Source organism: Amphibalanus amphitrite, unplaced genomic scaffold (assembly GCF_019059575.1).
Source record: "Amphibalanus amphitrite isolate SeventyFive unplaced genomic scaffold, NRLGWU_Aamphi_draft 001045F_arrow, whole genome shotgun sequence".
Lineage (NCBI taxonomy): Eukaryota > Metazoa > Arthropoda > Thecostraca > Balanomorpha > Balanidae > Amphibalanus > Amphibalanus amphitrite.
Window position 1 is genome coordinate 80,213 of NW_024882539.1, and position 20,781 is coordinate 100,993.

The 20,781-nt window shown below is 50.9% G+C and overlaps 1 protein-coding gene across 2 annotated transcripts in view; it reads left to right on the plus strand.

The window, feature by feature from the left end:
- The first annotated feature begins 6,928 nt into the window (after positions 1 to 6,928).
- Positions 6,929 to 20,781, plus strand: part of LOC122369518 (sodium- and chloride-dependent taurine transporter-like) — a 44,417-nt gene continuing 30,564 nt past the window's right edge. For both annotated transcript variants that reach the window (XR_006254417.1, XM_043344314.1), the window contains exons 1-9: positions 6,929 to 6,975; positions 12,150 to 12,418; positions 13,383 to 13,514; positions 14,304 to 14,401; positions 14,856 to 14,980; positions 16,651 to 16,799; positions 18,380 to 18,498; positions 18,713 to 18,866; positions 20,090 to 20,164. Coding sequence is in view for 1 of the 2 variants with exons in the window: in XM_043344314.1 (XP_043200249.1) it covers positions 12,229 to 12,418; positions 13,383 to 13,514; positions 14,304 to 14,401; positions 14,856 to 14,980; positions 16,651 to 16,799; positions 18,380 to 18,498; positions 18,713 to 18,866; positions 20,090 to 20,164 (1,042 nt within the window). In the remaining variant the exon portion in view is untranslated. The remainder of the gene's footprint in view (positions 6,976 to 12,149; positions 12,419 to 13,382; positions 13,515 to 14,303; positions 14,402 to 14,855; positions 14,981 to 16,650; positions 16,800 to 18,379; positions 18,499 to 18,712; positions 18,867 to 20,089; positions 20,165 to 20,781) is intronic.

The window sequence follows — 20,781 nt, forward strand, 5'->3', positions numbered from 1 at the left end:
TAGAGACGGCATGGTGCTCCCAGACGCAGATGGGGCTCTCGGAGTCGACGGTGTGGGACCTTCAGTCGCTGATGGGTGCCCGCCAGATGTGGACCCTCGGAGACGCCGGTATGGGGCCCTCAGAGATGCCAGTATGTGGCCCTTAGAGACACCGGTGTGGAACCCTCAGATACTTCAGTGTGAAGCCCTTACAATTGCTGGTGTGGAGCTATGAATGCGCTGGCTTAAATCCCTCAGAGGCCGGTACATGGACATTAGAGCTCAGTGAGAGTTTGCGTGGTGCCTTCAGTGGCCTTGTGGAGCCGTTAGACATCAACATGGTGCTCTCAGGAGCCGGTGAGTCCTCAGAGTTACCGGTGTGGGGCCTTCAGAGCTCCAAGATACTGGTGTGGGGCCCTCAGAGGTGTCGGTGTGGGTCCTTCAGATGTACATATAGAGCCTTGAGATGCACAGGTGTGGTGGCCCACAGAGGCGCCGGTGTGGGGCCCCCAGAGCCACCGATATAGGGCCCTAAGAGACACTAGTATGACCCTCAAAGGCGCCGCTGTGTGGCGCTCATAACCACTGGTGTGGAGCCATCACAGGCGGGTGGAGCCGTTAGAGGCCGAAAAGGGCCCTTAGATGCCTACAAGGAGCCTTCAGAAGCCGGTGTGGCACCCTTATGGGGATAAGCGTGTCTACTTAGGAGCCCTTGAGGTGCTCTCATGAGCTCTGTAGGGCCCTGCCGAGCCGAAATATGGCCACGGCCAGTTGCCGCCGCATGGCTCTTCGGACTATCATTCTCAGGGGCCTCATCTGCCTAGTTTGAATAGAAGGGCCTCTCAGACCATCAGTCTCATGGGTCTCCTCTGGCTAGTATAAATAGAAGGGCCTGTTAGACCATCAATCCTAGGGGCCTGTTCTGATTAGTATAAATAGAAGAGCCTCTCAGACCATTAATCTCAGGGGGCCCCTGTGGACAGTATAAATAAAAGGGCTTCTCAGACCATCAGTCCCGGGGGCCTCCCTAGAAAAGTGTAAATGTGGATAGAGGGCCCCCTCAGATTCATTACGAGTGGACCTCTCTGACTATCAGTCTCAGGGGCCTCTTGTGGCCAGTATGCATATAAGAGCCTCTCAGACCATCGGTCTCAGGGGCCTCTTCTGACTAGTGTGGATAGAGGGCCCTCCCAGACCACCGGTTTCAGGGGCCTCCAGTGGCCAGTTATATGAACAGAAGGGCCTCACAGCCATCAGCCTCGGGGGCCTCTTCTGACTGGTGTGAATATGAGGGCCTCTCAGGTCATCAGTCTCAGGGGCCTCCTCTGACTACAGTGTAGATCGATAGGCCTCCCAGACCATCAGTCTCAGGGGCCTCTTCTGACTATTGAGGATAGATGGGCCTCCTCTGACTAGTGAGGGTAGGGGGCCTCGGCTAGACCGCCAGTGTCAGGGGCCTATTCTGACTAGTGTGGATGGAGGGGCCTCCCAGACCAGTGTGGATATTGGGGCCTCCTCAGATCCACTAGGGCCTCTCAGACCATCAGTCTCAGGGGCTTCGACTGATAAGTATGAACAGAGGGCCTCCTTGGATCCATCACGGCCCCTTGGAGTCCGTGCGTGGGGATTCGTGGAACTTATTTTTACCGAGTTTGTTTATTCTGGAAGGTGACGACGTCCTCTCAAATCGAGACGAGGGGCCTCGAGTAAAAAGTGGGTGGGCCAAAACACATGGTTGGCCCCCCCACCTCGAAAAGTGGGTGGGCACTTGCCCACCTGGCCCCCCCTGTTCCTACGCCTATGATAAATGGGCACGTGAATCGCCTGAACGAATCAGTAGTCCCTTCGAGCCTGCAATAGACACCAAACGTCATCGTAATGGCCCTCAAAAGTGGTCGTAAGGGCTTCAGATGTCATCGTTAGGGTCATCATGATCCAGCGCGGCCAAACAAGCCTCCGTGGTGGCGTTCGGAGGCCACTGTGGGGCCCTTATAGGTCTTCATGATGCTTGAGGGCCCTCGAGCCCATCGTGGGGACCTCAGATGCCAGCGCGGCCCGTGAAGCCAACGTGGGAGCCCTCAAAGGATGTCGTGAGGGACCCTGGAGCCAATAATGGGGCCCACCGAGGCCGTCGTGACTGTGAGGGCTCTCAGAGTCAGATGCCGCCCAAAAAGTCGCTGTGTGGGTCGAGAGACCGGCATGGGGAGCACCCGACCGTACTGGACTCTCAATAGTCCCAGATCGGCTTTTGTCTCTCATCACAAGCATGTAATAAATGATGTGACGGGCTGCTTGAAGGACAGCCTGCGGATTTAGGGGGGCGTCTTTCCCCATCAGGACAGGGGGCATCTTACCCCAAGGTACCGAAGTAACATTACATCAGTACAATTTGTTAGCCATAAAACTACACCCTGAAACAAACTGTTTGGGACACAGTACACGCATGTTAATGTATCACGACTATAGCAAGGGACGCAAAAATTATCTACCTTCTTTGATATTTACAATGTTTTGACACCAAAACATTTTTTAAAAGCAGCAACTAAAAAACATGCATTCACCAGCCAGCCGTTGCCCAACTGAGCTTCGCAAATTTTTGTGCGGTTAACAAGGCAGGCTTCCGCTTTACGCTAAGAACATTAATGTCCGGGTTCGATTCTTTGTTTCGCCGCTAGAGGGGGTGGGGCGTCTTTCCCACCCTGGGCATCTTACCCCACTCTCCCCTACCCACAACTTAAAAAAAAAAATCCACCACCTACGTCTTTGCTGTATGATTTTTACTTCGATTTCCATGTGACGTCACAGTACTTGCATGTCCGGTGGTGTCCGGTGTGCTCAACCGGACACCACCGGATATGGAACGGATATTAACGGATGACAAACGGACGTCCAACGGAAACAAACGGACATCACCGGACGCTGACATTTCTCGTCCGTTTCTCGTCCGTTGGTCCAATCCGGTGAAGTGTGACCGAGGCTTTAAATTTTATGCAATAATCGTGAAAGACGTCTGCCTCTGTCAATTACAGATAGTGTCGGCGGCTTCCAGCCGATCGAGGTCTGCGAAAGTTCTTGCAAGCTTTCCGATCGATCGAGTGGTTGCAGTCACATAAGCATCTGCCGCAGACCAGTTGGTTACAAGAAAAACTACGAATAAAGAACAGACCAGTTCAGACGGTCGGGTATAAGCCTGCGAGTGATCTCAGACGGCTCGTCGATATACACGATACCTAAGCCAGAGTCAAACTAGAGGTAGTGTCGGCGACTTCCAGCCGATTGAAGTCTGCAAGCGATATTATGCGTCTTCACGACAGGTATGATGCTTGCAGTCACACATCTGACCAGTCGGACGAATTTCGAACCGTTCACAGTCAGCGTTCCAAAAATTTCTCATTTGGGCTGAAGATGACACTCAAGAATAAGAATGGATAATTTTCCACTCTCACATTTTGGGTGGCTATAATTTTCCACTCAGACACCAAAGAGAAATCTGAAGTTTGGGACACTGTTCACCAAAAGCGTACATAACTTAGTTTTTTTAGAAAAAATATTAGGGTTGCACAGTGCGCTTGGGCTTTTGAGTCAATTCTTTTCCATGCGACACCAATAGGCTTAATGATCATTTTCAGAGATGTTGGGGCTGCTGCTACAACCCCCTTTTGGGGTTCCTGCTGCAACCCACTTTACTAAAGTTGCACTCGTGCTGTTCACAATTCCTCCCGATCCACCCGACAACGCCCGATCCCGTCCGACCGCTTCCGAATCTCCGACTAGTCGGCGAGCGTTCCACTCAGGGCTCGCTGATTTTGAACATCCGACCGGCCGTAAGTTATTGTCCAAAGTTTTATCTGCGTCAATATTTTGTGCATACTTGTGCGATTTTATGTGCACCGCCGGAGTATCACCACTGAGAGGGTTGTGGATCCCTACTCTCTAGGTACTCTCTCCTCTCTCTGAAGAGTCGGGGGAGGGGTCGAGGCCCGTTTTTTTTTTACATTTTATATGCCATCCTGACGTTTTTTTTTTGCAGAATAAAGTGGTCGAAACTCGAAATCTGGGGAGAAATCGAAAATTGGGGGGGGGGGGCTTTGGCTACGAAGGTCAGTCCATGTCGCTGCCCAAGTGGCCCACCAGTCAAAATTCCTTAGCCGAGGCCCTGCGGGCCGACATGCCGGGTCTGATGGATGAATCCTGCGGGCTGCGAGTATGTCAAATTAAAAAGATTTTCTATTCGTTGTTTCTATGATACAGTTTTATCGTTGTAAGTCACTCGGCTCAGCTCAGTCTCTTTAGCCCTCGCCCGCACATGGGGGGTGCCCCCCCCCCAGGTAGTCTTTCTGCTCTGCACTCGACATTTTTAGAGCTAGAAGGCTGTTTTTTCGTATAGCTGCTCCTCTATCCTTTCTTGATGTCCACTGAAAATTTCAAGTTTCTGTGATTTTTGTTTTCGGAGATATGACCTTGTTTTTCAGGTCATGTCATGACCCAAATGGCCAATTCTCAACATCTTGCGTTTGCTATGGGCCTTGTGAGCTTTTGACACCTTGATTTCGGCCTTTTTTGCCAGTCTTACCTCCCACCTAGACCTATCATGGAACATGTTGTTCGACGATGTACAGGTGTCAAGGTCAGGGTCAAGGTCAACCTAGGTCATCTCAGATAATTGCGTTTTAGGCAAGCCGAATTTACTTTTTGTGAAGTTTTTTGACTGCATTTTTGGTAAGAGCTTCTCAGATCATGATTTCATGTAATGGACACATAAACAATCGGTGCACACATCAGTATACACACAGACACACACAGACATACAAACACATAAAATTGACCTTGACCTAGCTTGACCTGAAATGACCTCAGCAGCAAAAATCTGGTCGGGCAGTGTGACAAAGAGGCTCTAGCTGGCTTGGCACCAGAAAACGGCATCGTCATCGGTATGTGATAAGCAGTGCACTTGATATCCAACGGTGACCCAAAACAGCAACATTGTTTAGTTTGACCTAACCTGGAAGGTCAATGACTGACCTGAAAAGGTAAAACTGAGTATCATTGGATTCGTCTCTTCCCAAATAATCTTTTTGATCTTTACCGCTAAGCTCTATCTCCAACAGGAACGAAATGGCGCGGGGGGTGGAACCCCCCCCCCCCCCATGTGCGTTCTAGGATGGGAAAATGGCATGTGCGGGCGAGGGTGAATAATACCTATGTAGGGAAGAGTGGGGCAAAGCGCCCTGGGCGGGTAAAACGGCCACCCCTCTAATTTCTGAAATGCTCGACTTTTCAAAGAATCCTTGATAGCCATTTTCAAGAACACACGGGAATCTGCTCGTAGGTACTCCCTTTTTTGGTTCCACAAGTGGGTTGTTCTGAACGTAATATAGGAAGATAGGTATATTTCGATTTTTTTGGAATTAGATATATGCTTTCTTTTTACTAAAACTTTGTGTGATAGAGTTTAACCCGCGAGTTGCTGGGGGGACGTTAAACGCCCCCACTTTTTTCGTCGGGCCATAGCATAAAAACGGCGCATCGCAGGCGCGTAAAATTTTGGATACCTGTAGGAAATTGATTGAAGTTCATTGTGACAAAGTTTCAAAAAAATCAGTCGGAAATTTTTTGAGATATTGAGGTTTTAGTGACGTCATGTTTTCTGAGTTTTCGAACAAAAATGGCATATGTTCAAAAAATCATATAAAATCACAGAATAGACATACAGACATGCCGCAAACGCCATTAGACTGCCAATACCATGAACAATCAAATGGCTATCTTCGATTATTGATTATCGTTCCGCATTTTCCAAAATCTTGAACTGAATGTTGGCAATTTCTCGTGACTACTTCACGAGTCACGACCATGATACATGCATTTCTTTAATTGAACTTTTTGAGCCAAACACGTACGCATATGATAAAATGAATGTCACCATCGTGTTCTACGCCCCAAATTTCCCATAAAACATGTGTCACAGGCTGCGAATATCAGTTTTGATTTTCGGGATATTTGCCTACCCGGTTGACCTGACCTTGACCCTGACCTATGCTTGACTGACCCCTACATGGAGCTGACACTCTTGTAGGCCTTATATGATGGATTGTGCACCGTTTTGACAGAGTTAATGAAGAGAGGCGCCCATTGCGAAGTCTTGAAGTCCATGCTAGTGAAAGCCCGATTTCAGGTGTTTGACCTGACCTTCACCCGACCTGTAACCTCAAAATTCAACTTTAAAGTACTCATCTGAAGCGTCTCGTCGCGTTCTTTCGTTTGCCGCCTCGTGCGTTTCGCTGCGCCTATTGGTTCTCGAGTTATTGGCTGGGGGCGTTTAACGCCCCCCCCCCCCCAGCAAACGGTGGGGGGCGAAATACCCCAGCAACTGCCGGGTTAAAGAAGGCAATGAAGTTTTGTCATGTCGAACCTATGTATTTAAGCTATGCTTTGAGCGTTTATTTGTTTGTGACACAATCGTGACAGGCTTGATTTTAGTGGTCTTTTTTTAATGTGCTGTTGGGGTAATACGCCCACTTTAATGTGGGGCAAAGCGTCCATCCTGGGCCAATGAGATTTATACAACACGGGCAATTCCGAGCATTTTGGGCTCAAAGTGAGTGGCGGGATACGTTTCTAATGCTCAGAAAATTCTTATCAAATATGCAATTTTCTGGTTAGTATCGTCTGGAAGGATTTATGCAGCAGGTATCTCCATGTTCTGCTGTAGGATCTCCATGTTCTCCAATGTCTCTGTTTTCTCCAGTGTGTCCATGGTTTTCTCCGTGAGTTGTCGTCCCGTCGCGGGTGCTGCGTTTCCAAGGCTGCCGCGTCTGTTACCAATCAGTCGGAATGAGCTAAACACTCGGGTTTCCGCTCCCCCCCCCCCCCGTCCCCCGGCGGGGGGGGGGGGTTCGTTTTGACCGTCACCGCCGAGTGCCGGCTCCCAGTCGGCGTGGCTCCCAGTCGGGACCGAGCAGCTGCCGAGTCGCCCTGCCGCCGCGCCCCGGAAAGGTAGGTGCCCGTCTATCACAGCCTTATTAGAGCATCTCAGTTTGATGTCTGAAAAGTCAGAAGCTTATACAGCTTTTCATGTTTCTATTTTTCAATTGATTTTGTAGGGTTACGATGGCTTCTAACTGAAATGCCAGTTCTGGATGTTGCACATACGATTAGAATATCGGATTTCTGAGCTCGAACGGCAGCTCTAAGGACAAATTTGGGCGAAAACATCACATTGTTTCCCATGAGCATTCCAGTGACATTCCATGGACATTTGATGTCCATGGAATGTCCATGAGGGAAAATCAACTGCCTTATTTTTTCACTAAAACGCGACGTAATGGCCAATTATACATAAATGACTTCATATACGATCAACCTTGACCACCGTGATGTCTTGTTTGCTATTGGACAACTGTAAGGTGCTGTGAAATCACCAAAGGTCGCCAACCGCTTTTAACTAATAACTCCTTACAGAAACGAAATCAGACTGACTCAGACTCCAGCTTTTCAAATCTACTCTGACTCCGACTCGACGACTCAGGTCAGAACTGTCAACTCCGACCGACTTCGTGACTCCGACTCCGGAGCCCTACTGGCAGCTCTATCACGCCAGGGAGCTGCAAATCGATGTTCCGTGGCGGTTTAACTATGGCATTAAAGTCGATAATGCGGCTGAATCGCACTATGAAACACCCTTATTGGCTGCTAGAAACACGAAAGTTAGCGCATCACCACTGGAAAACGTGACAAGTTATCGATTAATTCAGACCTATCCGTGCTTCTATCCTCAGGATACTGAAATCCTTCTCCTCCAAGCCGCAACCCCCTTCCGGGCTGGACAGGCAACTTTATCTCATGCGGGCTGCTCCCTTGGAGCGGCACCGCTGCCCCTGAGGGAGCGCACCCCGTAGCCGGGTGCAGTGAGTGCCTTGGGGCTGGGTGGCCTGTCCTCTGGACGGGCTCAGCCCCGGCGACTCACTAGGGTGCCTGCCCAGACCAATGTCTCCCCCTAATTCCTATCATCCTTCCGGCTCTGCAATGGTCTTGTCGACCGAAAGGGCCTAACCCAACAAAACAAACAAAACAAACAAAATCGATTAATTGGCCCTGGATTTGGATAAATAACATGGTGATGATCATATTAGCACACATTTACATTATCATCTATCTCAAGGCTGCCCTTCAGGCGGCTCTAAACTATGGCAATTTCCCTATCTTCAACATGTAAATGCCCTCGGGCGTCCTCGTGGTGACGTAGGCATGGGAGTGCCAGGTTGGTAGGAACTAGACTTCGACGCCCCCTGGAGTGACCCGCCCACTCCGTTCAGCTCGGTTGGACCGGGTCTAGTCAGTTTACGTCCGCTGGCTTTGCCCTTCCTTTGCTGCTCAGCAGGGAGAGAGTCAGGGCTGGGAGGGAGGTCCGCTGCCAACTGCTCTGCAGTGTAAAGACGAATTCTGCAAGCTGTATGTCCATCTGAAATCGGTCGGTACCCAATCTCGGCCCCCGCTCAACAGATCTGGCAGCTCGGTACATACACAATCTCGGCCCCCGCTCAACAGATCTGGCAGCTCGGTACATACACAATCTCGGCCCCCGCTCAATAGATCTGGCAGCTCGGTACATACACAATGTCGGCCCCCGCTCAACAGATCTGGCAGCTCGGTACATACACAATCTCGGCCCCCGCTCAACAGATCTGGCAGCTCGGTACATACACAATCTCGGCCCCGCTCAACAGATCTGGCAGCTCGGTACATACACAATCTCGGCCCCCGCTCAACAGATCTGGCAGCTCGGTACATACCCAATCTCAGCCCCCGCTCAACAGATCTGGCAGCTCGGTACATACACAATCTCGGCCCCCGCTCAACAGATCTGGCAGCTCGGTACATACCCAATCTCGGCCCCGGTCCACAGATCTGGCAGCTCGGACGTGCGTTGGGATGGGCAGTTTTTCGCTTGGACTTTCCGCGCTGAAGAATTCCTCGCGAAAACGGCCGTTCGGGCAGCGCGAAACGCGAGGAATCCTGCGGGACCCCGCGAAACGGCGAGAAATCCCGAGAGCGTGCCGCGCCTTAGCGGCTGCCATGGAGACAATGTGCAATGCATCTATTAATCAGTTAGCAATCAGTTAGGATTGCTATGCATGTGTTTTTTATCAAAATATTCCGTTGGGTTGTGTAATATGCTGTGAACAACTGATTGATTGGTATTATATGATTTTTGTTTTACTGAGGCTTTATCCAAGACGCAGTACCTACAAATAATTTGAGTCGATATTTATGGATAAAAAACTGAACTAAACGTAAATAATGAATGAATAAATAAGTATTATTGAATTTAGAAAGCGTTACAGCGAACCATTATATGTCGCCGCCAGTTTTTACGCACGCTCTACAAAAAAAACTTGCCCGAACGGTCTGAGGAATATTCCCTGATGGAGAAAAGACGAAAGGACCCTTCCGAGCACACGGCAAATCTAGTCGAATATGAACATTTTGTCTGCCCCGTAGACTTCAATGTTAAATTGACTATCTTCGAGATTGGGTTATGGAAAATGTGGAACCGATACAGGAAAAGTGCCTCTTCTATCTGTGCCTTTTAACCCTCGCCGGCACAGGCCATTTTGCGTCCTTCGACGGCACAAGGGGCCGGGGGGGGGGGGGGCTGGTACGACCCCCCTCGCGTTTGGCCCCTGATCGAGCTAGAGCTTCGCGAAAAAAACGAGCGTGTTGCCCGTCACGAGACGAAGCCGATGATACCCAATTTTAAGGTCCTAGGTCATCGGGTGACCTTCCAGATCAGGTCAATGACCCGAAAACCGGGAAAATCGGGACCTGTTAGAAAGTCGTAAATTGTGGCTGCTATGTGGTTTTCCGGGATGCTGATCACGAATATCGTGTTAGTTTTGATCAGAGATGATGTCTTTAAGCATTTAGACCAGGTCGGGTCAGGTCAGGTCAGGTCAACCGGTAGGGGTTGTGACGGGTATTCGTAATACGTGTCAACCGCCTCTGACAGCTTCGTAACATGTTACGAAGGCACCAAAATTACTTCGTAAATGTTCAAATGGTTGCCAAATTCGAATTCAGCTCCAAAAACTAGCCTAGAAACATGTAAAACGCGAAAAAGTGAACCGAGGTCACCCGAGGTCACCAAAGGTCAATGACCTGACCTGACCTTCAGGTGACCTTGACACCCACCTTAACCCGCGCCCGGCTGGGGGTCCTGGATTTCCACGCCCTGCTGGGGGGGGTTTGAACACCCCCCCTTCTAACTCGGCTCCTGGGCCACGTAGCGATACGCGGAAGGCGGCGTTCGAAAGAGCGTCAAAAATAATGACGAAATCACTTCGGTCAATTTTTTGGTCAGGTCAAAGGTCAGGTCACCAGAGGTCATTGAAGGCAAAATTTCGCCGCTTTCCAGGTCGAATGTCGAAAATTTCCAAGAAGCCAACGCATAACTCGAGAACCAATAGAGCTACAGCGCCGCGGAAAAGCGCATTCGATAGCCCTATTAACGCCCTTTCTGAATAGTTCTGTCAGATTTGACCTAACGTCAACGGTTTTGCCTGCAGGGGGCAAAAACTGCAAAAATAGCCGATTTTTTTTTCGGAAACAGTTTTTCTGCAATAACTTTTGACCCAAGCCTTGTACGAGCTTACTTTTACCAGCATTGTGTTCCTCTCGTCAAGACGCATCGAATGAACTATAAGTTGACCTTAAAAGGTCAACTTGAAAATTTGACCTCAGGTCAAGGTCATGACCTGACCGGAAAGGGTCATGTTGCATATCAGTCGATCCGTATCGTCGAGCTGAACACATCTAAGGCGTTTTCATCGCTCTAACATGCCTCTATCAAAAGTTATTTGCGAAAAACTGTTAGATACCATTCGTGACCTAAGATGACCTCAGGGCATAAACAAGGGTCACGGACACCATTTTTATGTTCAGTGTGTCTAAACCACTTGTAATTCGGTGTTTGGGAGTGTTTATAATGTCTTTTGTCCAAAAGAGGCGCATTTCAATTTTCTCCCATTGACTTATGGGGAGGTCGCAAAATTGACCGGACCTTAGGTCATCGATATCAAAATTTTGAGATATACATTTTGTACATGCTATTGCTCTTAGCAATCGCTGAAAGTTTCAAAGCGATCGGTCACTCGGTGTAGCTATGACAGACATTGAAACTTTTTATGAGGTGAGGTCACTTCAAGTGACCTGGTGATCTGACCTTGAATGACCTTGGTGTGAAATTTTCACAACATGTGTAGAATTGATGTATGATAAGGTGTACCACGTTTTTGAGATATTCGCGAAAAACCACAAGGGGGGGGGGGGTGTTAAAACACCCCCCCCCCCAGCAGGGCGCGGGTTAATGTATGGGAGCGACATCAAATCACATGTTTGAACGTTTGAAACCACAAAAAGCTTGCAAACGCGCGGCTAATGTTAGCCGACATACGCCGAATCGCGATTCCGGCCAAACATGGTCTCGGAAAAGAGGTCACAGGTCAAAGGTCATTGGGGTCAGGGTCATGAAATTTTCAGGGTAGGTGTAAAATTGATCAATGCGAGGGTACGGAAAGTTTCGTCGGGATCGGCCGCTTTTTACGCGAGTTATTCGCGAAAAACCTTAGGGGGGTTGCATCAACCCCCCCTGTGCCGTTGAGGGTTAAAGTGGTTTCACTATGAGGTACGGAAATCGTTGTTTATAAGGGCTTTGGGGCGCTTTGTCCTTTGACTGCGTTGGTTATTTTGCAGGTAGGGAAATAACTAGTGTTTCCAAGAGACTGAGGGTAACCATGAACCGAACACCAAAAACTTTAGATCTTACTAAATTAGTCGTTTCCACGGAACTTGGATTAAATCAGATCACTGAATCACAAACAAAAAAACAGAAGCATGGCCTCGGTCAATACCTTCATTCGTTCATTCATTCATTCATTCATTCATTCATTCATTCATTCATTCATTCATTCATTCATTCATTCATTCATTCATTCATTCATTCATTCATTCATTCATTCATTCATTCATTCATTCATTCATCCATCCATCCATCCATCTATCCATCCATTCGGCCATTCATTCGTTCATTCATTCATTCATTCATTCATTCATTCATTCATTCATTCATTCATTCATTCATTCATTCAGTCCCATCTGCCTGTTGTCCACAGTGCCGTCTGAGTCGACTCCGGACGCTCGCTCCGTCGCTCTCTCTCCGTCTCTCTCCGCTCTCTCCGCTCTCCCCGGACGATGGAGAAGCAGCCCGCTGCGCCGACCGACCCGGAGAAGGTGGACCCCGCCGCCGGCGGACAGCAGCCCGAATACCGACAGCGCGAGACCTGGGCTAACAATGCCGAGTTCGTCCTCTCGGTGATGGGCTTCTGCGTGGGGCTGGGAAACGTGTGGCGCTTCCCGTACCTCTGCTACAAAAACGGCGGCGGTGAGTGATACATACGAGTACATACCGAGTACATACCGAGTACATACCGTGGGGCTGGGAAACGTGTGGCGCTTCCCGTACCTCTGCTACAAAAACGGCGGCGGTGAGTGATACATACCGAGTACATACCGAGTACATACCGAGTACATACCGTGGGGCTGGGAAACGTGTGGCGCTTACCTATTACCTACCTGTGATATGATTTGGTTTTCTATGGCCAATCCCTCGCTCAGTCGTATTCTGACTTCCACTTTTTGCTCCGCCACATGTGTTTTCTGATATTTCTTCCCCGTTTACCGTTCCCTGTTCTGTTCGTGGGGATCCAGTTTCTGACCCAGCTGTCCACTGATCGGTGGCGTTCCTCTCATCCAGAGGCTTTTTTTGATACCCTGTGCCATTAGTGCTTCTGAATTCTGATTACCTGTTTCTCAGGGGCGTTTCTGATGCCCTGTTTCCCTGTTCCAGTGGCGTTTCTGATCCCCTGTTTCTGCGTTCCAGGACCGTATCTGATCGCCTGCTTCCCTGTACCAGGGTGTTCCTGATCCCCTGTTTCTGCCTTCCCGGGGCGTTTCTGATCCCCTGTTTCTGCGTTCCAGGGCCGTTTCTGATCCCCTGTTTCTGCGTTCCAGGGCCGTTTCTGATCACCTGCTTCCCTGTACCAGGGTGTTCCTGATCCCCTGTTTCTGTGTTCTGGGGACGTTTCTGATGTCCTGTTTCTGGGTTCCAGTGGCGTTTCTGATGCCCTGTTTCTGCGTTCCAGGGGCGTTTCTGATCGCCTGCTTCCCTGTACCAGGGTGTTCCTGAACCCCTGTTTCTGTGTTCTGGGGACGTTTCTGATGTCCTGTGTCCCTGTTCCAGTGGCGTTTCTGATGCCCTGTTTCTGAGTTCCAGTGGCGTTTCTGATGCCCTGTTTGCTGTTTCTGCGTTCCAGGGCCGTTTCTGATGCCCTGTTTCTGCGTTCCAGGGGCGTTTCTGATTCCGTACGCCATCTGCCTGGTGACTGGCGGTGTGCCCATGTTTTTCCTGGAAGTCGGCATCGGCCAGTTCATGGGAGAGGGCGGCATCTCCGTCTGGAAACTCTGCCCGGCGTTCACAGGTTCGAATCCCACAGAGGTCCGATGTTTTCGGAACACTGCACCGTCGCTGTTTGTTATCCTACGGCAGGTACGGGCGGATGGCGTTTGTAAGAAATTGACACGGAAAAGATGATGAAAATCTAGAAATAGGAACTCTGATTTAAATCTAAAATTTCAGCTTTATAGAATTCATTTCATTGTTATTAAAAACGAAGGATGACGGTCAATTTAAGCAAGCCAAACCATGATTACAACCAAACATTTACATACAAAAACTTCGACTCTATAACCTAAGTACTGCGATTAGGCACACTTTTTTAAGTTCTCTAGCGTTACATACTTTTAGCCATATGAATATCAATAAGGCATGGAGTTGAAATGTATCGTAATATCTTACATTATAGATCACTTTAATTCGGTTCAGCACGAGCCAGGGTTTGATCTTGTCTGTGCCATCTAATGAAATATGATGACCAGTCATTCGACCTTCAGAATCGGCCCTAAGTCACTGTCTCGTAGCGCCGCGCCAGCCATTCACGTGTGTTTATATGACATTGGCCCCAAAATGTGTAAACATTTTCAGAACCTGATATGTGAGAGCATCGTGTAGCCACTATTTGGTCTGTGTGGCGATCTAATCAAGCCCTAAGACCTCTGGGTGTTTTGAATACATGACAAGCGCCTGTAATGAATTCCTAACCGTGGTCTGTTTTGTGTCCAGTTGACTTAACATCGCTGGAGACCGGTGGTGGTGGTGAAAAGCTCCGCCCTCGTTGGGGTTCGAACTCACGGCCGCCCTATTGCGCCAGGTATCGGACTGGGAACTACGGTGATCTCCTTCCTACTCAACATCTACTACATCGTCATCCTGGCGTGGGGCCTGCTCTATATGTTCCACTCGTTCCAGGTGGGTACTCCATGCACCCGTTCAGTTAGTTCAATTAGTTCCAGCCGTGGGTGATACCACGCCCGCTCAGCTGGGTTCCAGGTGAGCCCATTCAGTTTCATTCCAGGTGAGCCGTCCCAGTTCATTGTGCCTACTGTGATCCGGTTTGTGTATTGCGTTTTGTGTTGTGTTCCAGCCTATTAACTGAGCTCGATGCTGCTGTGTCCCAGTCGCCGCTGCCGTGGGCCACCTGTGACAACTGTATTGTACTCCAGTCTGTTATGCTGTGTTCTGTATTGTGTGCCACTGTGTTATGCTGTGTTCTGTATTGTGTTCCGGTGCCTTATGCTGTGCTCTTTATTGTGTTCCAGTGTGTAATACATACTGTGTTCTGTATTGTGTTCCTGTAGCCGCTGCCGTGTGTCAGCTGCATTGTGTTCCGGTGTGTTATGCTGTGTTCTGTATTGTGTTCCAGTCGCCGCTGCCGTGGGCCACGTGCGACAACTGGTGGAACACCGAGCTGTGCTCCACCTTCGCTAACGGCACGGCCAACGGCTCGGCGGCGGCGGTAAAGACAGACCCCGTGGTGGAGTTCTGGGAGTGAGTACCTGCCTCTAGTTTTTTTTTTTTTCAAAAGGCCTTTGGCAGTTGGTTTTAAGGTTTAAGCATATTTTCCGAACAAGCACGTGTTTAATTAGCAAGCGAAACGAACAAAACTGAGCCTGATAATTTTTCGACCGTTTTTTGTGCTTTTTTAGTTCCTTTTTCAGACAATTCAACGCTGGTGATCGATTGAAACAGCACTCTTTCATTAAGGAAAGCCAGAAAAATGAGTTGCTGGAAAAGGTCATTGACACCAAAAATTTGACGCCAAGAATTCATGGACAAAATTGTTAGAGCTAAGCCATGCTCTGTTTTGTTCCTGGAAACCTCTTCGAGGAAACAAATTAAAAACAAAGTAGAAATCGGTATTTGGACTTTGGAGGTATAGTCTGTTCCATATCAAGCTTACAGTCGGAGTTCCTTCGGCAGATCGCTCCTCCGCTCAAGAATTTGCGTCTTTTTTTTCTTTTTTTTTTATTGACATATTATTGCATATATGACAATTCAGGCGGCGCAGCGGCGCAGCGGCCGGCGTCAGCTGCCGGGCCGCCGCGCCGCCGCGGAGGCAGGATGTTTGCCTTTACACCGTTATTTCTAGAAAAGTTGTAAATGAATTCACTTATTGTTTGCACGAAAAGACCCGCAATTCTGTTCTGGACAGGTATAAAAATCAACGTTAATATTTCCATTACGGCGTGAGTTATTGGCGCAAAACAAGAGGGGTGGACAAAATTCACCCCACCCCCCATTCCACTGTGCGTGTCAAGTTCTTGTTTTGTTTCTTCTCTCTCTTGTCTACCATCTATCAAGCCCTCTATCCGGTATATTGGGCTCCTGTATAGACGACGTGGGCGTTCCACAGTGGTACTGACATTGCTGACATTACAGACACAATATCCTGGGACTGAGCTCCGGGATAGACGACGTGGGCGTTCCCCAGTGGTGCTGACATTGCTGACATTACAGACACAATATCCTGGGACTGAGCTCCGGGATAGACGACGTGGGCGTTCCCCAATAGTGCTGACATTGCTGACATTACAGACACAATATCCTGGGACTGAGCTCCGGGATAGACGACGTGGGCGTTCCCCAGTGGTGCTGACATTGCTGACATTACAGACACAATATCCTGGGACTGAGCTCCGGGATAGACGACGTGGGCGTTCCCAAGTGGTGCTGACATTACTGACATTACAGACACAATATCCTGGGACTGAGCTCCGGGATAGACGACGTGGGCGTTCCCCAGTGGTGCTGACATTGCTGACATTACAGACACAATCTGGGACTGAGCTCCGGTATAGACGACGTGGGCGTTCCTCAGTGGTGCTAACATTGCTGACATTACAGACACAATATCCTGGGACTGAGCTCCGGTATAGACGACGTGGGCGTTCCTCAGTGGTGCTAACATTGCTGACATTACAGACACAATATCCTGGGACTGAGCTCCGGTATAGACGACGTGGGCGTTCCTCAGTGGTGCTAACATTGCTGACATTACAGACACAATATCCTGGGACTGAGCTCCGGGATAGACGACGTGGGCGTTCCCCATTGGTGCTGACATTACTGACATTACAGACACAATATCCTGGGACTGAGCTCCGAGATAGACGACGTGGACGTTCCCCAGTGGTGCTGACATTGCTGACATTCAACAGACACAATATCCTGGGACTGAGCTCCGGGATAGACGACGTGGGCGTTCCCCAGTGGCGCCTCGTTCTGACGCTGCTGCTCGCCTGGATCATGGTGTACTTCATCGTGTGGAAAGGCATCAAGTCCTCCGGCAAGGTCGTCTACTTCACCGGTGAGTGGCAGACAAGGTGGTCAACTTCACCGGTGAGTGAGAAAAGCGTTCACAGCTGGCTGAAATTCTTGCGTTTTTATGACCATGCGGGCTAGTCAAAATCGATTCAGTATCATGGCAACGTCCAGACAAAAATTTTCAGCGGCTGTGTTCAGCGGATACCGGGTGTGACGGAGTTCATATGAGCCGCGAGACCTGTGCTGACTCCCCCTGGCCGCCACCCACTACTGCCAGGTCTGCTCGTATTTCTACCATGCCGTTCGTGTGTGCCGACGCTCCCTGTGCCGCTGTGGCTGTGCTGTGTCTGACTCTCCCTGTGCCGCTGTTGCTGTGCTGTGACGGTGACGGCGCCGGGTTGTTGCTGTGCTGTGAGCTTTGCTGTGTCTGACTCTCCCTGTGCCGCTGTGGCTGTGCTGTCTGACTCCAGCTGTGCCGCTGTTGCTGTGCTGTGTCTGACTCTCGCTGTGCCGCTGTTGCTGTGCTGTGTCTGACTCTCCCTGTGCCGCTGTGGCTGCGCTGTGTCTGACTCTCCCTGTGCCGCTGTTGCTCTGCTGTGTCTGACTAGCTGTGCCGCTGTGACTGTGCTCTGTCTGACTCTCCCTGTGCCGCTGTGGCTGTGTCTGACTCTCGCTGTACCGCTGTTGCTGTGCTGTGTCTGACTCTCGCTGTGCCGCTGTGGCTGTGCTATGTCTGACTCTTGCTGTGCCGCTGTGGCTGTGCTGTGTGTGACTCTCCCTGTGCCGCTGTGGCTGTGTCTGACTCTCCCTGTGCCGCTGTGGCTGTGCTGTGTCTGAATCTCCCTGTGCCGCTGTGGCTGTGCTGTATCTGACTCTCCCTGTGCCGCTGTGGCTGTGCTGTGTCTGAATCTCCCTGTGTCGCTGTTGCTGTGCTGTGTCTGACTCTCCCTGTGCCGCTGTGGCTGTGCTGTATCTGACTCTCCCTGTGCCGCTGTTGCTGTGCTGTGTCTGACTCTTGCTGTGCCGCTGTGGCTGTGCTGTATCTGACTCTCCCTGTGCCGCTGTGGCTGTGCTGTGTCTGACTCTCCCTGTGCCGCTGTAGCTGTGCTGTGTCTGACTCTCCCTGTGCCGCTGTTGCTGTGCTGTGTCTGAATCTCCCTGTGTCGCTGTGGCTGTGCTGTGTCTGACTCTCCCTGTGCCGCTGTTGCTCTGCTGTGTCTGAATCTCCCTGTGCCGCTGTTGCTCTGCTGTGTCTGACTCTCCCTGTGCCGCTGTGGCTGTGCTGTATCTGACTCTCCCTGTGCCGCTGTGGCTGTGCTGTGTCTGAATCTCCCTGTGTCGCTGTTGCTGTGCTGTGTCTGACTCTCCCTGTGCCGCTGTGGCTGTGCTGTATCTGACTCTCTCTGTGCCGCTGTGGCTGTGCTGTGTCTGACTCTCGCTGTGCCGCTGTTGCTGTGCTGTGTCTGACTCTCCTGTGCCGCTGTTGCTGTGCTGTGTCTGACTCTCCCTGTGCCGCTGTGGCTGTGCTGTGTCTGACTCTCCCTGTGCCGCTGTGGCTGTGCTGTGTCTGACTCTCCCTGTGCCGCTGTGGCTGAGTATCTGACGCTGAACCATCGCCCACAGCCACCTTTCCGTACATCATGCTGTTCGTGCTGCTGGTGCGGGGCGCCACCCTGCCCGGCGCCAAGCTGGGCATCCTGTTCTACCTGACCCCCGACTTCGGAAAACTGCTGGAGGCGCAGGTAATTAGACATACACTCACACTGCTGGAGACCCAGGTAAAACTAACACACTGCAGGGCTGTCTATTACATTGCCGGTAGGCTCTAACCGCTCGCTTCCTTCGTCCCTCATAGTGCTATCGCAATCCCTAAAAAGATTATTGTTCAGCACCTATCGATGGGTATTACCGACCGTTACCATGCTGACCCGTTCCGTCGCCTCCGTCATCGGTCAGGTCTGGATAGACGCCGGGACGCAGATTTTCTTCAGCTACGCCATCGCCCTGGGCTCGATGACGGCACTGGGGTCGTACAACAAGTACAACCACAACTTCATACGCGACTGCACGCTGCTCTCCGTGGTCAACAGCTGCACGAGCCTCTTCGCAGGTGAGGCGCCCTCGGCGACACGACACGAGATCGCACCAGCCTCTCCGCAGGTGAGGCGCGCTCGGTAACACGCCACGAGACTTCTTCTTCGCAGGTGAGGCACCCTCGGCAACACCAGCTTCTTAGCCAGTGAGGTGTCCTCGGCGAGACCGCAAGAGACTGGGAACAGAGCAGAACACGCGGCAACAGTTGTACCAACCTCTTCGATGGTAAAGTGACCCCGGCGATACCGCACCAGCCTCTTCGCAGGTGAGGCGTCCTCGGCGAGACTGCACGAGACTGCGAACTGGGGAGGACACGCGACAACAGTTTTACCAGCATCTTCAAAGGTGAGGTGACCCCGGCGATACGGCACGATACCGCACCAGCCTCTTCGCAGGTGAGGTGCCCCCGGCCAGACCGTACGAGACTGCGAACTGGCCACTGGGGAGGACACGCGGCTGGCACTACCCGCCCCAGATCGTTAACTTCTCAGTTTCCTCCTTTGTAGTGTATATACTGTTCCTTTACACCTGGAATGATCTCCTGATAACTGACAAACCCCCAGGAATCACTGATGCTAGTCGTCCCCATCTTGAGTGAGATGTTTCACAACGTTTCGGCCAGTTACTTCTCCGCCCGTCGTCAGGTGTTCTTTGGTCCTTAGAAGGACCTGGGTGTTGTTGGCGTTGCGCCGTAAGTGTCATACCTTTCGAAAGTTCCTGTGGTCAGCGGGGATCGAACTCGAGTACCCCGGTGATGGGCCACGGTTCTAACCACTCCACTATCGAGGCAGGCAAATCAACCAACCCCCAGGAAGCCCCCAGCCTACGTGTCTGCCGGCGACGTCTCCCGCGTCCCTCGGCGCAGTCTAAGCTGTCTGCAGATTTTGGAAGTGCACTGTCAGCGGAATGCGTGCTGTTGAGTGTCCATGACAGGTTAGATGATGATGTAAATAATAAACAAATTATTACAAATGCATTCAAATGCATTCTCATTTTGAACAAGTTTGAAGGCATTTATAATAATTTGTTTATCATTTACGTCATCATCCAATGCCTGCTGTCTTATCACTGTCCACCCATTTCAGGGATCGTGGTATTCAGCGTACTCGGCTGTCTAATGTAGGTATATCTATGGTGTGAATTCTGTTCCTCTGTGTTTCAGGGTTCGTGGTGTTCAGCGTCCTCGGCTGTGTACTGTAGGTATATCTATGGTCTGAATTCTGTTCCTCTGTGTTCCAGGGTTCGTGGTGTTCAGCGTCCTCGGTTTCATGGCCACCGAACAGGGCGTCACCGTAGACGTCGTGGCAAAGTCAGGTGAGAAAGTAGTCGTCTTTGGGCCGAGAATGCCATACTTGTCATAGGTATCATAGTCCTTAGAATGTAGAGTCATTGAAAACAAAAATAAGATTCAAACATGACAAGGGTACCTATCTCCTGCTGGCAGCACCGGGCCTGGCGTACATCGCCTTCTACCCCTGGCAGGACCGGACCTGGCATTAATCGCCCTCTCCCTGGCAGGACCGGGCCTGGCGTTAATCGCCCTCTACCCCTGGCAGGACCGGGCCTGGCGTTAATCCCTCTCCCGCTGGCAGGACCGGGCCTGGCGTTAATCCCTCTCCCGCTGGCAGGACCGGGCCTGGCGTTAACCCCTCTCTCCCTGGCAGGACCGGGCCTGGCGTTAACCCCTCTCCCGCTGGCAGGACCGGGCCTGGCGTTAATCCCTCTCCCGCTGGCAGGACCGGGCCTGGCGTTAACCCCTCTCTCCCTGGCAGGACCGGGCCTGGCGTTAATCGCCCTCTCCCGCTGGCAGGACCGGGCCTGGCGTTAATCGCCCTCTCCCGCTGGCAGGACCGGGCCTGGCGTTAATCCCTCTCCCCCTGGCAGGACCGGGCCTGGCGTTAATCGCCCTCTCCCGCTGGCAGGACCGGGCC